Source organism: Hyperolius riggenbachi, chromosome 9 (assembly GCF_040937935.1).
Source record: "Hyperolius riggenbachi isolate aHypRig1 chromosome 9, aHypRig1.pri, whole genome shotgun sequence".
Taxonomy (NCBI): domain Eukaryota; kingdom Metazoa; phylum Chordata; class Amphibia; order Anura; family Hyperoliidae; genus Hyperolius; species Hyperolius riggenbachi.
This window is the reverse complement of record NC_090654.1, coordinates 41,660,607-41,683,140: the sequence shown is the minus strand read 5'-3', so window position 1 is coordinate 41,683,140 and position 22,534 is coordinate 41,660,607. Positions and strand designations below refer to the sequence as shown.

Sequence of the window (22,534 nt, the reverse complement as noted above, 5' to 3'; positions counted from 1 at the left end):
CTTTGGAGCTTTAAAGTGTTCTGGGAGATCTCTGAGGAAGCTTGTCCTGGTACCTTGGACTGGTTCAACAGTGGGTTTTGTGTTGGTAAAGACAGTTCCGGTGGGCATTGCAAAGGCTTTGGCATTTTTGGACGGTCCCTGGAAGGCAGTGGGTATCGCTCAGAGAGCTTCGGGGGGCTTTCTTCTGGAAATCATGGTTCTGATGGGTGTCACACTGAGATTTGTAGTACTGATGGGCATGGTTCTGTAGGTTCTGGTTCTGATGGGTCCAGTCTTGTGATGACTGATTCTGGAATTTGGTCTTGCCGGGCTGTCCCGGTCATCATGAATTATCAGTTAGGTTGTCTCCTTGGGAAGGTCAGTTTTGAGAGGCGTCTGGTATCCGCCTTTAAAGGGGGAGGTACTGTCATGATCGCTGCTGCAGCAGGTATTGCTGGAAGTAGTAGTGCTGCAGCTCAGGCAGTTCTGATCTCTTTCCATGCAAGCTGCATAGCTTTGTCTGCCTTTCCCTGCTGTCAGCTTGTGACTGATTATCATTCACCTGTGTGGGAATCTGCATGTCTGCTCCCATTGGATGACCTCAGTATAAAGATCTGCTTCCTGCAGGACTGCTCGGGTTTTCATAGCTTCAGTTTAAGCCTGTCTTGCTGTTGCTTCAGCCCCCGATCGTGTTTCTTGTTCTAAAGATACTTTGCTGGTCTTTGCATCATATATTGGTTCATTGCCAATATATATGCATACCAGCACGTTTATTATTTTCCTTGTATTCGTGTTACGTTGATACATCAGTGTCGCTGATGTATACGTACACGAACTGTTTATATCCTGTATGCAGTTAGTCAGCTTTCCAGCACGTTTTGGTAGGTTGCGCGTATCGTGATCACCCGTGCTGAGTTAGTTACCCTGCTCCTGGTTCTCTTTGTGGATTGCGTTCATCTCTGCGAAGAGATAACAAATCCTTCTGAATCCTGTTCTGTTACTGTTTGTGGATTGCGTTCATCTCTGCGAAGAGATAACGAATCCTTCTGAATCCTGTTCTGTTACCGTTTGTGGATTGCGTTCATCTCTGCGAAGAGATAGCGAATCCTTCTGAGTCCTGTTCCCTGTATTACTCCAGTCCTAGTCAGTGTTCCTGCTTATGTCATATATCGGTTCATTGCCGATATATACATATGTTAGTCAGACGTTACAAATAGTTTCATTGATAGCTGTAATTGTAATACGCTAGGAAAACATACTTATTGTATATTTGTCTGTGTTACGTTCATCTATCTTGATCCTGCTATTTCCTGACTATCCTGTCCTGTCTTTGTGAGGCACGCCATCGCTGCAACGCATTGGCTGCCTCATTCCAGTCTGTCTTGTTGTGGACGCTTGCTGGCACTAAGTAGTGGCTAGCTAGCAAGCGTTCATTCTGTCTACCTGTCCTGATCTCCTCAGTTCTGGTTTATGCGCTCAGCGCTACTTTGCGCTGAGACGTTATAGTGAAAGTATTGTTTGTGGCTGTCGGATCTGCACCGGCTCTGTGTGCCACAATCTCCTATTGGAGTCAGTCCTCCCCTCCACTATACTAGGGATAGCCTGTTTCCGTGTGCTAGTGAGTGTACCTCCTCCACGTCAGCTCATGCGTTGCATGCTGACTGTGGAGAATACACCACCAAGCCTTACAGAGAGAAAGAGAAAGATAAGAAATGGTCCGTCCGTCCCCCCCCCCCCCCCCCCCCCCCCAACGCCATCATCAATTTCCCTCGGATCATCCAGGGATCAGTCCCGAATTGGGATGAAATCTGGGCTTGTGGAGTCTAAGATTTTGTCCTCCCAGAGGCCCCAGATTTTATGGTATTTTTTGGGGCATTTCCTGCTTAAATAAGTAGTTTTATATAAGGGTAGAAGCTTGTTTACCGATTTGGCCCAGTTACCCAGTGTGGGCACAGAGGCTTTTTTCCAATTTAAGAGTATTTGTTTTCTAGCCTGGAAGCATAGGATCCGGACTAACAATTGTTTATGTTTATTTAAAGATGTTTCCAGAAGATGCCCCAGTAACATCAGAGCAGGATCTAAAGCAAGGATTATTTGAAGTATGGTATTAATTACGTGTAGTACATCAGTCCAGAACGGGATGACAAGGAGACATGTCCAGAAGATGTGTATAAAATTGCCAAGTTGTGTTTTGCATCTCCAACACCTGTCTGAGTTTACGTTACTTATTTTGTGCATACGCTTTGGAGTGAAATAAATTCTGTGTAAGAATTTAATTTGTTGTAGGTGGTCTCTAGCTGATACCACTGTGTTCGGATATTCCTCTAGTATCATGTCCCAGTCATCTCTGTCAAGATCAGGAACATCCTCCTTCCATTTTTTGTAATGAGGAGTCCAGCTTACTATTATTCATAATTAAGAGTTTAGAATATATTGTTGATAACATTTTTGTCATGTCTTTAGTTAGTAATAGCTGCTCAAGAGCATCTGTTTCCAATGTTAGATTTGTGGTGGTAAATTGTGTGTTATAGGCATGTCTGAATTGTAAGTATCGGAAAAAATGTTTGTTGGGGAGGTCATATTGTCGTTTGAGTTCATCAAAGTGCAATATAGTATGATTGCCTTGTATATATGACAAGTTTTTAATACCATATTTTGCCCATTTTATTGTATCAGGAATGGTAAGAAAGTGAGGTAAGTGAGGGTTACCCCACAGTGGAGTGTAAGGTGACATTGTGTGTTCTATTTGTAACGGAGCTCTGGCCGCCCTCCATGTTTTCCACGTTGTTGCCATTGCTATAGTGGCGTCTGGGTTAGATTTAGGTCCTCTGTAGGGGAAATTGGTGAGTTGCTCATAGGAACCCAGTATTGCCGCTTCCACATTTACCGCTGGATTATGGTGATCCTGCAAAAACCACCAACGCGTAGTAACAAGGACCGAAGCCCAATAATATTTTTGTAGGTTAGTAATCGCTAGACCACCTCTATTTTTGGGGAGTTGAAGAGTCTCTAATGATATTCTGGGTTGTTTTCCTGCCCATATAAATTTGAGCATGATGGAGTCAAGTTTATGAAAGAAAGTCTTAGGAAGCCAGATTGGGCATTGTCTAAAGAAGTATGTGAACTTAGGTAGAAATATCATCTTTAGGAGATTGATTCTTCCTATTAGAGTAAGTGGCAATTTGTTCCATGTTTTGCATTTATCTTCAAGGCAACGGAGTAGAGGGTCTATATTTAAGTTTTTATATAAATTAAGGTTTTTTGTTACTTGAATCCCTAAATATTTAAATTGGGAAACTATCTGCAGCTGCCCAGTTGATTCTAATACCGGAGTGGGAGCTAAATACTGTGAAGAGCCGAAGGGCCTCTTGTAGTGATTGTGTCGGGTCATTGAGGTATAGTAGTATGTCATCAGCGTATAAGGAGATTTTCTCCTCCAGGTTTCCTATTTTTAATCCTTGTATATTTCGAGATTCCCTGATATAGGCTGCAACTGGTTCCATTGCCAGGTCGAATAATGATGGAGACAAGGGGCAGCCCTGTCTAGTTTCTCTCTTTAGTGTAAAAGCATGTGAAACAACATTTCCTGTTTTAACACGGGCACTAGTGGTAGCATATAAGAGTTGAACCCAGATCAGAAAGTTTCCCCCAAAGCCAATTTTTTTTAAAACAGCTAACAAGTATCCCCACTCCACAGAGTCAAATGCTTTTTCAGCATCTAACGAAGCAATTACTCTTTGGCCTGTATTTGAATGTGTAGTAGAAATATTTGCAAGCAACCTTCAGATGTTAATGTCGGTTCCCTTTCCTGGTATAAATCCTGACTGATCATGATGGACTAGTTTATTGATAAGTTTACTGAGCTGGGTTGCTAGAGTTTTAGCCAATATTTTAGCATCTACATTAAGGAGCGATATAGGACGGTACGATGTGCAGTATAATGGATTCTTATCTGGCTTAGGAATTACAATTATAAGTGCTTCCAACATGGAGGGCAGCAGATACCCCCTATTAAAGGAGGACTGTAGAGTAGTTCTCAATCTGGATGCTAGGGTTTTGTTATATTGTTTATAGAATTCCACCGGTAAACCGTCAGATCCTGGAGTTTTTCCGGGTTGTAAGTCTGTTATTGCATCTGAGATTTCGTCTACAGTCAGTGGGGCTTCCATCATTTTGACGTCATCTGCAGTTAAGGTGGGGAGTGTGACTCCTTGCAGATATTCTTGTGTATCAGTTTCAGTTAGAGTAGCTCTACTTGTGTACAAGGTCTGGTAGTAGTCTAAGAAGGCATTATTAATTATATCTGGGTCAGAAGTCACTGTCTGATCGTTAATTTGTAGTAGTGGTATAGTGTAGGTGGTCTGGGTGTCTTTCGCCAACCAGGCCAACATACTGCCATTCCTATCCCCCTGTTCAAAGATACGCTGTGTTTGGTCTAGTAACCTTTTCTTAGTACAGTTTACCCTGTATATGTCTAGTTCTTGTAGGGCTAATTGCCAGTTTCTATATATTGTAGTATCTAGTAAGAGGATATATTCTGATTCAAGTTTTAGTGCAGTTTGTTCCTTCCATTGTATAAGCGCTTGAGATAGGGATCTGGCAGTTTTTATAGCACTCATATAGCCGCCTCTTAAATATGCTTTAAAGGCGTCCCATTCCCCTTGCGGAGAGGCTGTGTTAGTGTTTATGGACCAGTATTCCCGACTTTTCCTTTTAATGATGTCATCTATGGTTGGATCAACTATCCAGTGACCGGACAGCCTCCACACCCTGTTGCCCCTCCTCACCCCCGTTCTCAATATTATCTCTAGAGGAGCATGGTCAGATATACCACGGGCCAAAAAATATGAGTTCACCACCATCGGGAGAAGATCCTTGGAGGCCAAACCCAGGTCAATACGGGACAGAGAACCGTGAGTGACAGAGTGACAGGAGTAGGGGCTACAATTTCAACAAAATTCCAAAAAGAACTTTTAGTTTTTGAGAAAATGGATTTTAAAGTGAAATCAACACTTAAAAAAAATGCGGCTATGAACTGGTAATAAGTGGTTTTAAACAGGGAAATACACTTTAAGTATGTGGGAGAGCAGGTAGGCACTCGGAGTAACAGGCCAAAATCAGAAAAAGTACCCAGTACACTATGTGCTCAAGACTGACAAAGGAAAGGTTTCTGCAGCAAACAAAAAGCATCGGAAAAAAAGTCTGGCACTATAGTGTTTAATGTACAAAGATGCGGTGCACTCTGTGGCACCCACCACCGCCGTCTCCCATCTGTACCCAGCCACGTACGAAGACAACTATTGGTATGTTTCCATTGCACAATTTACCAATGCATACCATGCCTGCTGATGCACTTTATTTTCACCTTTGTGAAATCATCTTTGTACATTAAACACTATAGTGCCAGACTTTTTTTCCCATGCTTTTTGAAATACACTTTAAGCAATCACAGAGGTGAAGGTGAGTCCCAATGGCACCTGGTGGGTGAATGTCTGTGGGTGGATGTCACAGCAAGTGTGGGTCTGACTTAAGTACCATATATACTTGAGAATAAGCCGACCCGAGTATAAGCTGACCCCCCAACTTTTACCTAAAAAAACTTGGAAAAATGATTGACCCGAGTATAAGCCGGGGAGGGAAGCAATGCAGAGGTCTAAAGTCATTTTCCTGCTAGCCATACACTACACAAGTGCCCAATCCTGCAAATGACTGTGCCCCCAGCATATGCAGCGTAGTTTGAGAGGATATGCGGCCATGACTGTGTCCCCATTCCCCCTCCAGAGTAGAGCAGTTTATAAATAAATCCTGTGTATCTCAGCCAGAGTATCCCCTTTATATAGTGCTGTGTGATTAGGGCACATCTACAGCCATCACTTTACTTTCCCCATCTCCATCCAGAGCAGATCAGTTTATAAATAAATCCTGTGTGTCTCAGCCAGAGTTTCCCCTCTATATAGTGCTGTGTGATTAGGGCACATACACAGTCACAAGGGTTTCCCCCTCTCCCCCTCCAGAGCGGAGTATTATCTAAATTGCAGCTATGTCCCCAAGTGCCTCCCCCTGCAAATGCAGTGTGGTCTAGCTGGACTGACAGTGTCGGCTCTCTCTCCCTCCACCCCCGCCAGAGCGAAGCGGCATGTGAATATCAGCTGTGTGCTGATCTGATTGCCGCTTTCGCTGTGTGCAGAGCTATAAACAGCGGTACGTGCTTCCCCTACTTACTCCCTAAAGTCCGTTTGTGCTGCGGGGATTCCTCCATAGCTACTCTGATGCCGGCTCATCTCTATGACGGAAGCGCCACTAGATGGTGTCATAGAGATGAGCCGGCATCAGAGTAGCTATGGAGGAATCCCCGCAGCACGAACGGACTTTAGGGAGTAAGTAGGGGAAGCACGTACCGCTGTTTATAGCTCTGCACACAGCGAGAGCGGCAATCCGATCAGCACACTGCTGATATTCACATGCCGCTTCGCTCTGGCGGGGGTGGAGGGAGAGAGAGCCGACACTGTCAGTCCAGCTAGACCACACTGCATTAGCAGGGGGAGGCACTTGGGGACATAGCTGCAATTTAGATAATACTCCGCTCTGGAGGGGGAGAGGGGGAAACCTTTGTGACTGTGTATGTGCCCTAATCACCCATAACTCTATAGAGAAGGTTACTGGGTAGGGGGCAATGGCATGGTGACTCATGTATAAGCCGACCCCCCCCCCCCCACTTTTGGACCACTTTTTTTGGTCCCAAATATTCGGTTTATACACGAGTATATACAGTAATCACTCACTGGCTAGCTAGATCAATACAAGTATCAGATACTCTATAAGGGCAATGTAAGGACTGAAAATGCTCTTGCTGATGTATAATATGGCCTGGAGATGATCCTCTCATTGCCACAGAGTCTAGCAATGACGGAGCTCTGGAAATGGCCCCCACTTTATATACAGGAGGGGAGAGCCTCCCCTCCTATCATTGGTTGCTAGGGCCTGGCTGGGGGCCTCTGGTTGGCCCAGGGATGTCAATTCTGCCCATTTCCACCAATCACAACCTAATCTCAGATTTCCACCGTGATCACAAACGTAACTGAATTCCGAATACTTGCAATCACGGAATTTCCATGGCCGGTTTCCGTGATCCAGAATCGATCACGAATTCCGATTCAGCAGTCGAATAGTGGAAAAAAGCTAGTGAATCATGGCTATTCCGTGATCACGGAAATTATCCGATCACCACTGCAGCCTGATACTAATCACTCATAAGGCGGTGCAACATCCGGTTGAACACAGAACAATATAGCAATCCAACAAGAGAAAGATGCCAGGAGCAACACGCTTTAGCATCCATAAAACTTCCACATCTTTATTCCAACATTAAAAAGCAGGCTTTGCAGAAAATACTTATACTCAGGCATGCTCGAATGTACCCAAATTCGATTCGAGTACATTCAAATTCGGGTCCGGGGCAAATTCAGATTCGAATTTGATCGCGACCATCGAATTCGATTTGTGATCGGTAACTGAATTTGGGAAAAATTCGTGTTCGCGAATTCAGATGGCCTTCTTTTTTTTTTTTAAAGGGAAATCACATTTAAATAGGTGTAATTAAAAAAATGAAATTTGATGGAAAACTTTTTTTCTGCATTTCTTGTTTATTCTTCTTGACTGTCTTCACCTTCTTTTTCTTCTCTCCATCTTTTTCTTCACCGTCTTCTTTTTCTGTTTTACCATCTTCTTTCTCGTCATCAATCATTACTATCATCTTCATCATCTTCTTCTTCACTTGCATGTGGTTCTTCTGGTTCATCTTCTTCTTCACCTGGTTCTTCTTCTTCTGGTTTATCTTCTTCTTCACCTGGTTCTTCTTCTTCTTCACCTCCTCCTCCTCCTCCTCAGCTGCTATGGCTATTGCTACGCCCCTGAGCAGGAGGATAAATACAGAAGGAGGAGGAGTGACGTTTGGCAGCAGGCAATGTATTCTGTGGACCCTGGCGGTGGGAACACAGACAGCAGGAGAAGAAATACAGCTGCAGCAGCAGGAGGAGGAGTGACGTTTGGCAGCAGGCAATGTAACGGGGCCATGGTACCTAGCGTTGGTAGCACGGCTGTAAAAAAAAACACCAACAGCAGGAGGTTCCGGACAGCAGTCGTGAAGCCCACATTGTGTCGAATGCACAACTGGGACAGCACAGTTTTCAACCCAGACACCTCAGAATTTTTTTACTTTTTTTTACAACACTATATAGCTATTGTAGTGGCGTAATAGCTAGCGGCGCATGGCAGCAGGGCATAATTCTGTGGACCCTGGCGGTGGGAACACAGACAGCAGGAGAATAAATACAGCAGGAGGAGGAGGAGTGACGTTTGGCAGCAGGCAATGTATTCTGTGGACCCTGGCAGTGGGAACACAGACAGCAGGAGGATAAATGCAGCAGCAGGAGGAGGAGTGACGTTTGGCAGCAGGCAATGTAACGGGGCCATGGTACACGAAGGGGAATTGACACATGTACATGCCTTTTTTTTTTTGTTGCAGCTGCAGTGCAGCCAGAAAAATTAGGCAGGAATGTACACACACCAGAAAAATTATTATAGCGGCCACTGCTAGCAGGCTTAACCGTGCTTTGCAGACCACGTGGTCAGATGGACCCTTGATCCAACGCTGTGTGCCAGAGATGACACCACTTGCCTTTCAACATCACGGTACAGTTTGGGTATCACTTTTTTTGAGAAATAATTGAGGCCTGGTATCTTCCACTGCGGTGTGTGGCTTTGCTTTTGTGTGCTGCTTTTCCTCAGGTGGTCATCCCATTGCAGTTTGTGCTTTGTCATCATTTGCCTTCGTAAGGAAGTTGTCCCTATGAGGGTCTTGGTCTTTCCACGGCTCAATTTTTGGTGGCAGAGAGTACAGATGGCATTGCTCTCATCTGAGGTAGACACACACAAAAATTTCCACACCACTGAGCCCTGGGGTGATGGCACTTTGGTGGTGGCGGCTGACTGAGTGTTAGGTGGGGTGCCAGAATCACAGTAGGAGGAGGAAGATATGTCACAGTTCCGTGCGGAAGCTGAGGAAGATAAGGTGTTCTGTGTTAAATAGTCAACTACATCCTGACAATCTTGGGGGTTGATGGCAAGCGTCCTCTGAACACTGTACTTTGGTCCAGGGCCGCACGAAAGCACGACCTCGAACAGACCTGCTGGGTGGCCTGCCTCCGCCTGTTTTGCCCATATTGGGGGGAGATGAAGTGAAAGGTATGCACTGACTTGACTAATACAATGTGCAGTCACGAAGGTGCAGTGAACAGGTATGCAGTGACTGGTATCAATACAATGTGCAGCTGTCACACACACAGGTACCATGAACAGGTGCAGTGCCTGGTGGTATATAGCACTGCGTGCGTAGGTAGGTGCACTGAACAGGTAGGTATGCAGTGATTGGTATTACAAATGTGCAGCTGTCACACACACAGGTACCGTAAACAGGTGCAGCGACTGACTGGTATATAATATAACACTGCTTGCGGTCACGTAGGTAGGTGCACTACCGAACCGATATGCAGGGATTGGCATTACAAATGTGCAGCTGTCACACACACAGGTAGTCATTGAATGTGCTGGGCTTGGCAGTGGCACAGTAGGAATTACCAAGGGGCCAAGGTCCAGCAGCTGCGACTGACTGAATGACAGGGCTGTATATGCAACACAAGTGTCTGTGGGACACACACACAAAAAAAATAGATCACAAGAACAACATTAGCTCTCAAAAGAGCTGTTGAGGATGAGGAGTGCTTTTTAGCAATAAGTATCAGCAAGGAGCAAGCTAACAAGCCTAACACAAGAGCCTAACTAAGCTTTCCCTATGTCAACAGGTTTTCTCCCTTCTCTAATTACTGCAGCCAGTAAAAGTGAAAAGGCTGACACTGCCTGCATTTTATAAGGGGGGCTCCAGGAGGGAGTGTAGCCTGATTGGCTACCCTGTGTCTGTTGACTGTGATGTAGATGGTCAAAGTTGACCCTAATGATGTAGTATAGGGGGCGGGTCGAATTCGCATATAGTTCGCGGTTCACCGCAAACCACTGAAGTTCACATGAATAAGTTCAAGGTCGAACCGTTCGGGCCATCTCTAGTGTTAGCACACCAGTGAAAAGGCACTTTGCATGTGCTAACATGCTTTGCACGTGCTAACTAGGGTGCTAAGTAGTTAGCACCGTAGTTAGCACATGCAAACTACTTAGCACCCTAGTTAGCACGGTGCTAACTAGTTTGCATGTGCTAACTACGGTGCTATGTAGTTTACATGTACTAACTGCGGTGCTAAGTAGTTTGCATGTACTAACTACGGTGCTAAGTAGTTTGCATGTACTAACTACGGTGCTAAGTAGTTTGCATGTACTAACTACGGTGCTAAGTAGTTTGCATGTACTAACTACAGTGCTAAGTAATCTGCATGTACTAACTATGGTGCTAAGTAGTTTACATGTACAAACTACGGTGCTAAGTAGTTTGCATGTACTAACTACAGTGCTAAGTAGTTTGCATGTACTAACTACGGTGCTAAGTAGGTTGCATGTAATAACTACGGTGCTATGTAGTTTACATGTACTAACTGCGGTGCTAAGTAGTTTGCATGTACTAACTACGGTGCTAAGTAGTGTTGGGCGAACAGTGTTCGCCACTGTTCGGGTTCTGCAGGACATCACCCTGTTCGGGTGATGTTCGCGTTCGGCCGAACACCTGATGGTGTTCGGCCTTTTAAGTTCGGGTTCGCCCCGAACTTCTAATGGCCGCCGAACAGGGCCGAACAGGGCCCCTGTTCGGCCGAACAGGGCCCTGTTCGGCCGAATACTGCCCCCCTATGGGGTCGCAGGCATAAGGGGGGAGCATGCCCCGATCGCGGGGGGGGGTCGGAAATTCCCCCCACCCCCTCCGCTAGCGCTCCCCCCTCTGCCCGCTTCCCCATTCAAAAGTTTAAGCAAAGTACCTGTAGTGGATGGCCTGGCAGTGGGCGGCACTGTGGAGTGAGGAGGAGGAGTCCGGAGAGTGACGAGTTGAGGGAGGCCGGGCAGCGGGCGTGAGGTCAGAGAAAGGGCGGAAGTACCACAAGGGTACTTCCGCTGAACCGCCCGCTGCCCGGCCTCCCTCAACTCGTCACTCTCCGGACTCCTCCTCCTCACTCCACAGTGCCACCCACTGCCAGGCCATCCACTACAGGTACTTTGCTTAAACTTTTGAATGGGGAAGCAGGCAGAGGGGGGGAGCGCTAGCGGAGGGGGTGGGGGGAATTTCCGACCCCCCCCCCGCGATCGGGGCATGCTCCCCCCTTATGCCTGCGACCCCATATGGCCCCCAAAAGCTGGATGTTCGGAAAGTTCGGGGTTCGGCCCGAACATGCCGAACATCTCGGTCATGTTCGGCGAACTTTCCCGAACCCGAACATCCAGGTGTTCGCCCATCACTAGTGCTAAGTAGTTTGCATGTACTAACTACGGTGCTAAGTAGTTTGCATGTACTAACTACGGTGCTAAGTAGTTTGCATGTACTAACTACGGTGCTAAGTAGTTTGCATGTACTAACTACGGTGCTAAGTAATCTGCATGTACTAACTATGGTGCTAAGTAGTTTACATGTACAAACTACGGTGCTAAGCAGTTTGCATGTACTAACTACAGTGCTAAGTAGTTTGCATGTACTAACTACAGTGCTAAGTAGTTTGCATGTACTAATTACGGTGCTAAGTAGTTTGCATGTAATAACTACGGTGCTAAGTAGTTTGCATGTACTAACTACAGTGCTGAGTAGTTTGCATGTACTAACTACGGTGCTAAGTAGTTTGCATGTAATAACTACGGTGCTAAGTAGTTTGCATGTTCTAACTACGGTGCTAAGTAGTTTGCATGTGCTAACTACTTAGCACCCTAGTTAGCACGTGCAAAGCTTTTAGGCGTGCTAACTATGTTAGCACCCTTTTGTGAATCAAGCCCAATGGCTGCCAACTTTAGTGGTTAATAGCAAAGCCCCCGTAGGTGCTAGAAACACAAAATTTGCAGGCTTTGTTAAGTAGGGGAGTGGGAACAATAAGAACAAAAAAATCAAAAAGACCTTGTAGTTTATGTCAAAATTGATGTCAAAGTTAACATGGCAGTAAGTGAATTTTCCACAGAACTTTGTGTTTTTCGCGAAAATCCACTTACCGCACTAGACTTACCACTTTCCGCATTCTGATCAATGGTATTTAGGCAGGGTATGTGGCCTGTAGCATTGCTGTGGTTTCTCCTTAGTGAATGAAAATAATACATTTCCTTTACTGACAGGGTGACAGAATGAGCAGCATACCAATCTCTGTACAGCATCCAAAGTTCTGCAGCTTCTTTGAGACAATAGTGAAGGATCTGACAGCAGAATATTTGGGTCACCCTGAGATCGGAGATGCCATATCACGGCTAAAAGAGGTAATGGTTCCTCCTGTAGTGTTCTATGTTACCGTAATATTATGCTCTGATCAGTCTGCCCCTTTTCTCGTGTGCAGGTTCTAGTGTGTTATCTTCCACTCACTGCTCTGCCACCTAATGTTGTTTTGTTGCCTCCTGATCACTCGACCCCTTTTCTCTCCACAGAGGTGCTCCATGTTACCCTCTGACCACCCTGCCCTTCTTCTGTTTGCAGGGTTGTATAGTGTTGCCTTCTGATCACCCTTCTCCTCTTTTCTCTGCAGGTTCTGGAGTATAGCACACCCCGGGGGCAGTTTCATCGAGGGATGACAGTTTTGGCTTCATTTCAGGAGCTGGCAGGACCGGAGTTACAGAAGGATGACGTTATCCAAAGGGTGCTTGCAGTGAGCTGGAGTGTAGAGCTGGTAGTCTCACATTGCATCTTCATTTATGATTTGTAGTGACTGCATGTATTTGACCTATTCAACCCTCCTCCACAGCTTGAGGCCTTCACCTTAGTGACTGATGACATCCTGGACCAGTCTGAGATGCGTCTTGGCAGGCCTTGCTGGTATAAAAAGGTGACCTCCTTTTCTCTGTAGTTAAAGACAGGTGAGGGACATGTCATGGTTAACCTTCAATGGAAGGCATTCTTTTGTTTCTGATTCCTATGTTCTCTCACAGGATGGCGTTGGAGCAGGTGCTGTCAATGATGCCTGTCTCCTTGAATCCTGTGCATACCGCATTCTGAGGAAGTACTGCCGCAGACAGCCGTACTATCTGAACCTGTTGGAGCTCTTCCTGGAGGTTTGTATTTTTTGCTATGTATTTACTAAATTTATCATAGACTTTGGTAGAGAGTTTGAGAGTTGAGTAAAGGAAACCCCCTTTAGATGTTTCTGGATCAGCCACTCAATAAAAATAATTTCGTTTTTAAGCTTTTTATGCATTATAACTACACAAAATAGGAGAGGCAATAAGACTACAGGTAATCCCAATAAATACCAAAAGAAAAGCAAGTTGAGAAAATCACAAAAATAATTTATTAATTAGTCAACATCCTAAAATATAAACTAAAACCAGCATGAGATGGCCATCCCACCACACATACACCCACCAAACATCCACGCAGCTAGCCAGCCCATCTCAATAGCATATGACTAAGAGTTCACATAAAGCTAAGCAGGAAATCGGCTTCTCATGCAAGCACTCTGCCTTGACATGTTTCGCTGGACTTTTGGCTTCCTCGGAAGGCGTGTCCTCCAGTCATCCAGTCACTCATACAAGAACACATTGCGGGTGTCAGGTATAGCGCAATTACCTCAGCGGCGGAAAGCAGCACGGCCACCGCTTCTACGGCTGACGTCATGGCGGCGGCTGTCGCGTCTCCTCAGGCGTCTTGTGTAGTTCCCGGCAGGACAGGTCTCTCAGTGGCACATCAGGTTAGGTCTGCACGCTAGCGCGTGGAGTGGCAGGACCTTTATGGGCTTAGGAGACGGGTCAGCTGATCGGCCGGTCAGCTGACATCGGACCGCTGTTCTCACTGCCGATTGGTCAAGCAGTTCTGGGCGGGAGCTTTGGAATTGCCTGTCTGTATTTAAGGATGGGGATGTCAGTGGCTCGTTGTCTGTTGTTGCTGAAACTTTGCAGTGAAAGCTCTCAGACCTTAGTTAGATCCGTGTGTGCTTTGATCCGGCAGGACCCCGGGGATTTCACACTAGATTAGAATTATATTATATTGTATTGGTTATTTGTTGTGACTCTTTGCCTGTCTCTGACCCTCTGTTTGTCTGTCGATTCTGTACTTCTGCCAATCTGATCCATTGCCGACTTCTGCCTGAATACTCAATCTGATTTTGCCTAACGATTCTGTACTTCTGCCAATCTGATCTGTTGCCGACTTCTGCCTGAATACTCACTCTGATTCTGCCTAACGATTCTGTACTTCTGTTAATCTGATCTGTTGCGACCTTGCTTGTACGACCATTCTCCTATTAGTGAGGCCCTAGGGCCATCACTATCGTGTGTTCTTGAATATTACTGTGCACCCAATCATGAGTGTTTTACAATTGAATAAAGTACTGACTATTGTGCTGATAGAGCTACTACTGATCAATTTATGCATCACTGATCGTTACATAACAACAGACCATTTAAATTATGGAGGCACTGTGTCAGCAGGTTCAGGCCCTAACCACGGCTGTAGATCAGTTAAATCGTACAGTCAATTCGCAACAGTCACAAATAAATCTTTTGACTGATGCCGTGCACAACCTTCAAAGTTCTACATCTTCAGTGCCTCCCGTTCGCGTTATAGAACCTAAGATGGTGCTTCCAGAGAAATTCTCTGGTCTTAGGTCAGATTTTAGAAATTTCAGGAACAGGTGCATGTCGTATTTTGAAATGAGACCCTTGTCATCAGGCACGGAATCGCAGAGAGTAACGTTAGTAAAATTGTTACTACACGGTGATTCGCAGACTTGGGCCTATAATCTGCCTGATGGACATGAAGCTTTAATGTCCGTACAGGCATTTTTTAAGGCCATGGCCGTTAGATATGATGATCCAGATATAGCAGCCACAGTGGAAAGAAAGTTAAAAAATCTTCGTCAGGGTCATAATTCTGTTGAAGATTATGCTTCAGAATGTAGAAAGTGGGCTGTCTCTTCCAGGTGGGAATATTTTGCTCTGTTAGATCTTTTTGTTATGGAGTTATCAGAATCAGTATCAGACGTCATGATCAGTCACCCCGAGCCGAAAACACTGGATGAGTCTATAACATTGGCCATTAAGATTGACCGAAGAATTCGGTACCACAAGCAGGGCAGATCTCGTGCTTCTCCTAAAGTTGCCTTTGCCACCCCCTCGGTCACGACTAGTTCTGACGAGCCTATGCAAATAGGCCATTCCAAACTGTCAGAGACTGAGAAAACTAGGAGAAGGAGAGAGGGCCTCTGCTTGTACTGTGGGTCATCTGATTCAAAACTGTAGTAAGAAGTCGGAAAACTTCTTCGCCTAGGTGTAGTGTAGAGATGTAGCGAACAGTTCACCGGCGAACGGTTCCAGGCAAACTTTGGTGGTTCGCGTTCGCAGAGAACCGGGAACTTTTTTTCAAAGTTCGGTTCGCCCATAGACTTAAATGGCCGCCGACTTTAACGGTTAATAGCAAAGTCTTCTTACATAGTAGAAACACCAAAATTGTTGGGAATGTTAAGTGGAATAGTGGGAACAAGAGGAAAAAAATTTTTTTCAAAAAAACCTTATACTTTTTGAGAAAATCAATTTTAAAGTTTCAGAGTAAAATGAGCCGATTCATACAAAAAAAAGAACCGATCCATTAAAAAGAACCGGATGATTTAAGAACCGTTAGTATAGCAGAGAATGCGTCCTGAGCAGGACGTGAAGCTGCCGGCTCCGCTGCTGTCTCTCCCCACCTGCCTGCACCTGTCACCCTCACCTAGCCTGGCACCCAGTGCACCCATGGGTGCCAGGCTAGGTGAGAGTGACAGGAGAGGAGGTGGGGAGAGAAAGCAGGAGCCGGCAGCTATGCGTCCAAAAGGACACATTCTCTGTTATGTGGGAGGCATCGGAGATCTTCAATCAACTTAATTGAAGATCGCAACATAAGAGGATACAGTTCGTTGGATCATTTACCGTGGATATTGGCGTGGGAAAACTTTTTTAAAGGTACAGGTAAGTATTTATGGTTAATTTAGAATAATAAAATACTTTTCTCGTGGTTGTGTTTTTATTTCATTTAACCCTTTGTGGAAATGGGAAAGGGGTACTTTGTACCCCTATACTCATTTCTCCTGGGAGGGGGGTGGGCATCTGGGGTCCCCTTCTTAAAGGGGACTCCCAGATGCCACCATGAACCCCCCCCCCCCCCAGGGAGTCGTCGCCTTCACCTCCTCCTGGGGCACCGGAGGTGGGGAAGAGCCCCTTGTCCATGGATTGGACGAGGGCTCCGGGGGGGAGAGTAAGGCTTGGCCGCCCCTCCCCCCCCCCCCCCGGAGTCCCCCATACCATGGACCATGCGGGCTGGTATAGCTCAGGGTGCGAAGCCCCAGTCGGCCGGGGCTCCGCATTCTGGCTTTCCCAGCCTGCATGGGGGACAAGGGGTTACAGAGGCTCGGGAGGGGGGACCCCACGCCATTTTTTTTCAGATTTCCCACACTCAGCAAATAAAAAAATTAAAACATTTTTTAAAGGACCTCCGAGGCCACAAATGTGAAAAAAAGTTAAATACCTTTTCATAATCCATATCCATTGAGGACACCATCCGCACCCTCCAGTTAATTCCGCCATGGCTCCAGCACTAATAATGGCCCTGATCGAGTCCCGACCCCTCTGAACGGGTCGGGTTCTCAACTCATTCCTCCCTCAATATGGCCGCCACAGATTGCTGCGGCTGCGCAGTCCGCATAGACGCGATTGCGGCTGCGCAGCTCTAGCACTTCCTCCCGATGCGTCCGATGTATGCACGCATATTGATGACGCGGTGGGAGGAGGGCCTGGAGCTGCGCAGCCGCAATTGCGCCTATGCAGACTGCACAGCAGCGGCAATCTGTGGCGGCCATATTGAGGAGGGAATGAGAACCCGACCCGTTTGGAGGGGTCGGGGCCCGACCGGGGCCGGTATTACTGCGGGAGCCATGGGGGAATGAACGGGAGGGCGCGGATGGCGTCCTCCATGGATCTGGATTATGAAAAGGTATTAAACTTTTTTCACATTTGTGGCCTAGGAAGTCTGTTAAATATTGTTTCCTGCTATCTTTTTAACATACCCTGCAAATTTGGTGTTGCTAGGATGTAAGGGGCCTTTGCTATTAACTGCTAAAGTCGGCGGGTGATGATGATAACTAACCAGAATTATAGGGGTGCAAAAGTGCTGAATTCTGCCATAGGCTTCCATTAGGCTCCCTATTTCACTTTCAAAAATCTCAAATCTTTTCAAAGGGCTATGGCTCAGCAGTGGCAAATTTTCTAGCATTGTAGGGATTCTTAGGGGGATCATGACTGGTGAGTTTCAGGCCCCTAGGCCAAAGAGGTCATAGCCTAGGGCAGGGGGTCCCACACTTTTTCGGCTTGCGAGCTACTTTAAAATTTGCCACGCCCAGGAGATCTACCAACATTTAGGTAGCTAGGTATACGTGCCTTCAGTATAGGTAGATAGGTATAGGTGCCTTCAGTATAGTTAGCCAGGTATAGTGTAGTTAGGTGTGGGTGCCTTCAGTATAGTTAGCCAGGTATAGTGTAGTTAGGTGTGGGTGCCTTCAGTATAGTTAGCCAGGTATAGAGTAGTTAGGTGTAGGTGGCTTCAGTATAGTTAGCCAGGTATAGTGTAGTTAGGTGTAGGGACCTTCAGTATAGTTAGCCAAGTATAGAGTAGTTAGGTGTAGGTGCCACTCACCTCCCTCCAGTTCCAGCGGCGGTGTCTGGGGCTCCTCCTGGTCTCCCCTCCGTCGGCCGCGCTGGCTAGAGTCAGTGCAGATGCGTGGAATAGAAGAAGACTCCGGCGAGCGAAGGGGCGGCAGGCAGCGTGTGCTCACACATTGTGCCCAGCACCGCCCCCAGCTATGACGTTGCGGAGTCTTCCACTCCCGCTGCGCCGCCCCTCTCCTCTCTGCCTCTTCCGATTGGCTAGCGGCGGACAGGGGTGCAAAAGTGGTAAAATCCCCAATAGTCTTTCATTGGGTCTCCTATTTCACGTTCCAAAATCTCACAACATTTCAAAGGGCAATAACTCAGCGGTGGCAAAACTCACCAGTCATGATCCCCCTAACAGTTCCTACAATGCTAGAAAATTTGCCACTGCTGAGCAATTGCCCTTTGAAAAGATGTGAGATTTTGGAAAGTGAAATAGGGAGCCAATGAAAGCCTATGGGGGATTTTACTACATTTGCACCCCTGTAACTCTGGTTTGCAGAGATGTATGGAACCCATCTTTGGAGTCCAAGTCTAACAATATGTCTTCTACCTGCATGAGACATTTCGTGAGATTCAGACGTTGCTAACGGCCATGGCTGCGATTTATGTACGTCAGAATCGCCACCATTGAAATTGCCCAAATAAACAGGTTTTTGTGACCCTAGGCTATGACCTCTTCGGCCTAGGGGCCCAAAACTCACCAGTTATGATCCCCCTAACAGTTCCTACAATGCTAGAAAATTTGCCACTGCTGAGCAATTGCCCTTTGAAAAGATGTGAGATTTTGGAAAGTGAAATAGGGAGCCAATGAAAGCCTATGGGGGATTTTACTACTTTTGCACCCCTGTGACTCTGGTTTGCAGAGATGTATGAAACCCATCTTTGGAGTCCAAGTCTAACAATATGTCTTCTACCTGCATGAGACATTTCGTGAGATTCAGACGTTGCTAACGGCCATGGCTGCGATTTATGTACGTCAGAATCGCCACCATTGAAATTGCCCAAATAAACAGGTTTTTGTGACCCTAGGCTATGACCTCTTCGGCCTAGGGGCCCGAAACTCACCAGTTATGATCCCCCTAAGGGTTCCTACAATGCTAGAAAATTTTCCACTGCCGAGCAATTGCCCTTTGAAAAGATGTGAGATTTTGGAAAGTAAAATAGGGAGCCAATGAAAGCCTATGGGGGATTTTACTACTTTTGCACCCCTGTAACTCTGGTTTGCAGAGATGTATGGAACCCATCTTTGGAGTCCAAGTCTAACAATATGTCTTCTACCTGCATGAGACATTTCGTGAGATTCAGACGTTGCTAACGGCCATGGCTGCGATTTATGTACGTCAGAATCTCCACCTTTGAAATTGCCCAAATAAACAGGTTTTTGTGACCCTAGGCTATGACCGCTTCGGCCTAGGGGCCCGAAACTCACCAGTTATGATCCCCCTAAGGGTTCCTACAATGCTAGAAAATTTGCCACTGCTAAGCAATTGCCCTTTGAAAAGATGTAAGATTTTGGAACTGTAAATAGGAGGTCCAATGAAAGCCTATGGGGGATTTTACTACTTTTGCACCCCTGTAACTCTGGTTTGCAGAGATGTATGGAACCCATCTTTGGAGTCCAAGTCTAACAATATGTCTTCTACCTGCATGAGCCATTTCGCGAGATTCAGACGTTGCTAACGGCCATGGCTGCGATTTATGTACGTCAGAATCGCCACCATTGAAATTGCCCAAATAAACAGGTTTTTGTGACCCTAGGCTATGACCTCTTCGGCCTAGGGGCCCGAAACTCACCAGTTATGATCCCCCTAAGGGTTCCTACAATGCTAGAAAATTTGCCACTGCTGAGCAATTGCCCTTTGAAAAGATGTGAGATTTTGGGGGGCGGAGCCAGCAATGGAGGAGTGAGGACGTGTGCTTGCTGAGCTCCCGGGCCCGCATGTCTCGTTAACTGGCTTTTAGACATCAACCCCTGCTATCTCTGAGATTAAGTGGCATGGAAAAGGAGAGGAAGGGTAAACTCAAGGATCGTAAACTTCAGACCCCCTCTCAGCGACCGGTAACCCGCTACTTCCAGAAACTAGCCCCCGACAAGGAGGTCTCCAAGATGGCGGAGCAGCTTTCTCCTACCTCGCAAGCCTCTCCTGATGGCAGTGTCTGCTCCACACCAGTAAATGGGCTAGAAGATATATGGAGGTACCTTAGAAGCCTCCCCACCAAACAAGATCTGGACGAGCAGACGGAGCGGATCGTTTCTTCCACGAGGACGGAGATCGCGGTGATTCGCTCCGACATCACAGGCCTCTCTGACCGCGTGTCCACAGCAGAGGCGGACATCGCACAACTCCGCGCGGAGATAACGACCCTCAAAGCTGACAGGGAAAAGCACCGCATTTCCTCGCAAATGATACGGGCACAGATGGAAGATATGCAGAACAGAGGCCGCCGGAATAACATCCGGATCCGCGGCCTACCCGAATCCATCGGGACAGACGCCATCTTGCCCACCCTACGCACTATCTTCAACGGCCTACTTAACCGCCCCGCTGACCAGAAACTTAAATTTGATCGTGCGCACAGAGCCCTCAGGGCTGCGCCTTCGTCTCAGGACCAACCGCGGGACGTAATATGCCGCCTACACAATTACACTGACAAGGAGGACATCATGCGGGCGGCTAGGGATAAGGGGTCGCCGACCTGGGAAGGTTCCACAGTCACGCTATACCAAGACTTGGCTGCATCCACGCTTATCCAACGCAGGGCCCTCCGGCCCCTTCTACAGGCCTTGCAAGATTCCGGAGTGAAATACCGATGGGGTTTTCCGTTTCAGCTAGTGGGCCAGAAGGGCTCCACCATCAGCGTTCTACGCCAGCCCGGAGACCTTACTTCTTTCACGCGGGAGCTCTCGTTGCCCACAGTGGAGTTACCGGATTGGGACCCAGACGCAGCATACTCAGGCCGCCCGCAGAAACAGAAGAGAGCGGCCTAAACTGGATAGCCTCGTGAGTACTGCTTAATATGGTCCTCTAAAATCCCCTTACGCTGTCCCCAGTGACGCTTCACCCGTTATTCACTCGATCTGGAGGTTCCCACTGTTTAAAGGCTTGGTCCCCAGACACAGATGTCGTGTGGAGGAACTGTGGGCCCGCAGGTATACAGACTACCCCGTTGCTCACTGCCCCTGACTGTGCCCCGTTTTCGCCTTGCTGTTTTTCTCCTACCCCTCGCCTCCCCTACCTACATCCGAGGATAGTTTGCCGCATCTCCCTCCCATCGAGTACACATGTCTCAAGATCGAAATATTATATATAGGCCATCGCCATTGTCGCATCTGATGCGAGGGATCGTTATCTTTATGAGACACTTCTTAATTAAGATTGATGCATGTAATTCTTATTGTTATACATTAATGTGATATCCCCTGTGGGGGTTAATCTCTTGGCCTGGGAGGTGCGGGGGGAGGACTTAGGGGGCGGGGGAGGCGGGGGATAGCATCTATAAGGTTTTATGTTTTCATTTATCTCACGATCGGGGCCACGGTGGGGTGGTCGGTAGATATGAGGGGGACGCTATGGATATGGTGGGTTGGGCTTGTGGAACTGGTTCTCCCTTGGTTCTCTCGCTCTGGTTTCGTCGCAGGGTAGGGGCGCAGACCGTTAATAATAATCCGCCTGTACTTCTACATTTGCCCTGGTCATGCGCCTCTGCCTCGGGCGATGGGATCGGGAGGGGGGCACGGGGACAGCCGGGAATGTAGATTCAGTGAGACACTAACGGATATATGGGGGGGGATAAAAGGAGACTGCTATAACTCAAAAAGGCAACAGTTAAAAAGTTACAAAGCTTTTCATATGCTTAAAATGTCACAATGTGCAATATAGGTTGATGTTTTTATTTAGGTTTTGATATGGATGACATGTGGTCACCCGGGGGCGGGGGAGCCTTCTTGCTGTTCGGTTGCGGGCTTCCTTACCCCTGGGCGATTCGCCAAATAGAGACGAGGGTTTACCTGTAAACCCCTCGGTCAAGTGTTGCATTCCATTTACAGACTGGAGTCTGACTGGTCTGCCTAGGTAATATGTTTTTGGTTTACATACTCCTGTCTGCTTGTGCGTGGATTCTTACACGCTTTCTGTATGTTTTCTTTTTCCTCCTTTACTCTCAAGCTCTACTTTCTACCTTTTCCATGAGGAATGAGTGTCTGCCTTCTGGGCGCCCGCCCCTTTTTGTGCACATTCCAACAATCACTTAAACTGTTTTCTCTCAACGCCAAGGGGTTAAATGTCCCAGAGAAGAGATCTGCCCTGCTGCACCTGTGCCATAAAGAACGTGCCAATATAGTGTGCTTGCAGGAGACACATTTCAAGGGTCCATCAATTCCGAAATTGTTCAACAGATATTATAATACTTCCTACTTTAGCTCTCCTCAAGATTCTAAAACAAAAGGGACCGCGATCCTCTTTTCAAGGGATACCCCCTTCTCTTTGATAGCTCAATATCAAGACCCGCAAGGTCGGTTTAACATTGTTAAAGGCACAATTGGTACCCAGAAGGTCACTATTGGCTCCTTTTACGCACCTAACGTGCAGCAGGTGCAGTTTCTGCAGTCCTTCTTAGCGAAAGTAAGCTCATTTGCAGAGGGCAGTATCATGCTAGGTGGGGACCTTAACCTCACTTTAGACCCGGAGATTGACTCCTCATCCAA

General features: G+C 46.9%; 1 protein-coding gene across 2 annotated transcripts in view; it reads left to right on the top strand.

Annotated features, from left to right (window-relative positions):
- The window catches only part of LOC137531567 (farnesyl pyrophosphate synthase-like), a 153,160-nt gene that overhangs the window by 57,634 nt on the left and 72,992 nt on the right, over positions 1–22,534 (top strand). For both annotated transcript variants that reach the window (XM_068251489.1, XM_068251490.1), the window contains exons 2-5: positions 12,283–12,420; positions 12,684–12,824; positions 12,900–12,980; positions 13,084–13,206. In XM_068251489.1, the coding sequence (XP_068107590.1) occupies positions 12,292–12,420; positions 12,684–12,824; positions 12,900–12,980; positions 13,084–13,206 (474 nt within the window). In that variant the 5' untranslated portion in view covers positions 12,283–12,291. The remainder of the gene's footprint in view (positions 1–12,282; positions 12,421–12,683; positions 12,825–12,899; positions 12,981–13,083; positions 13,207–22,534) is intronic.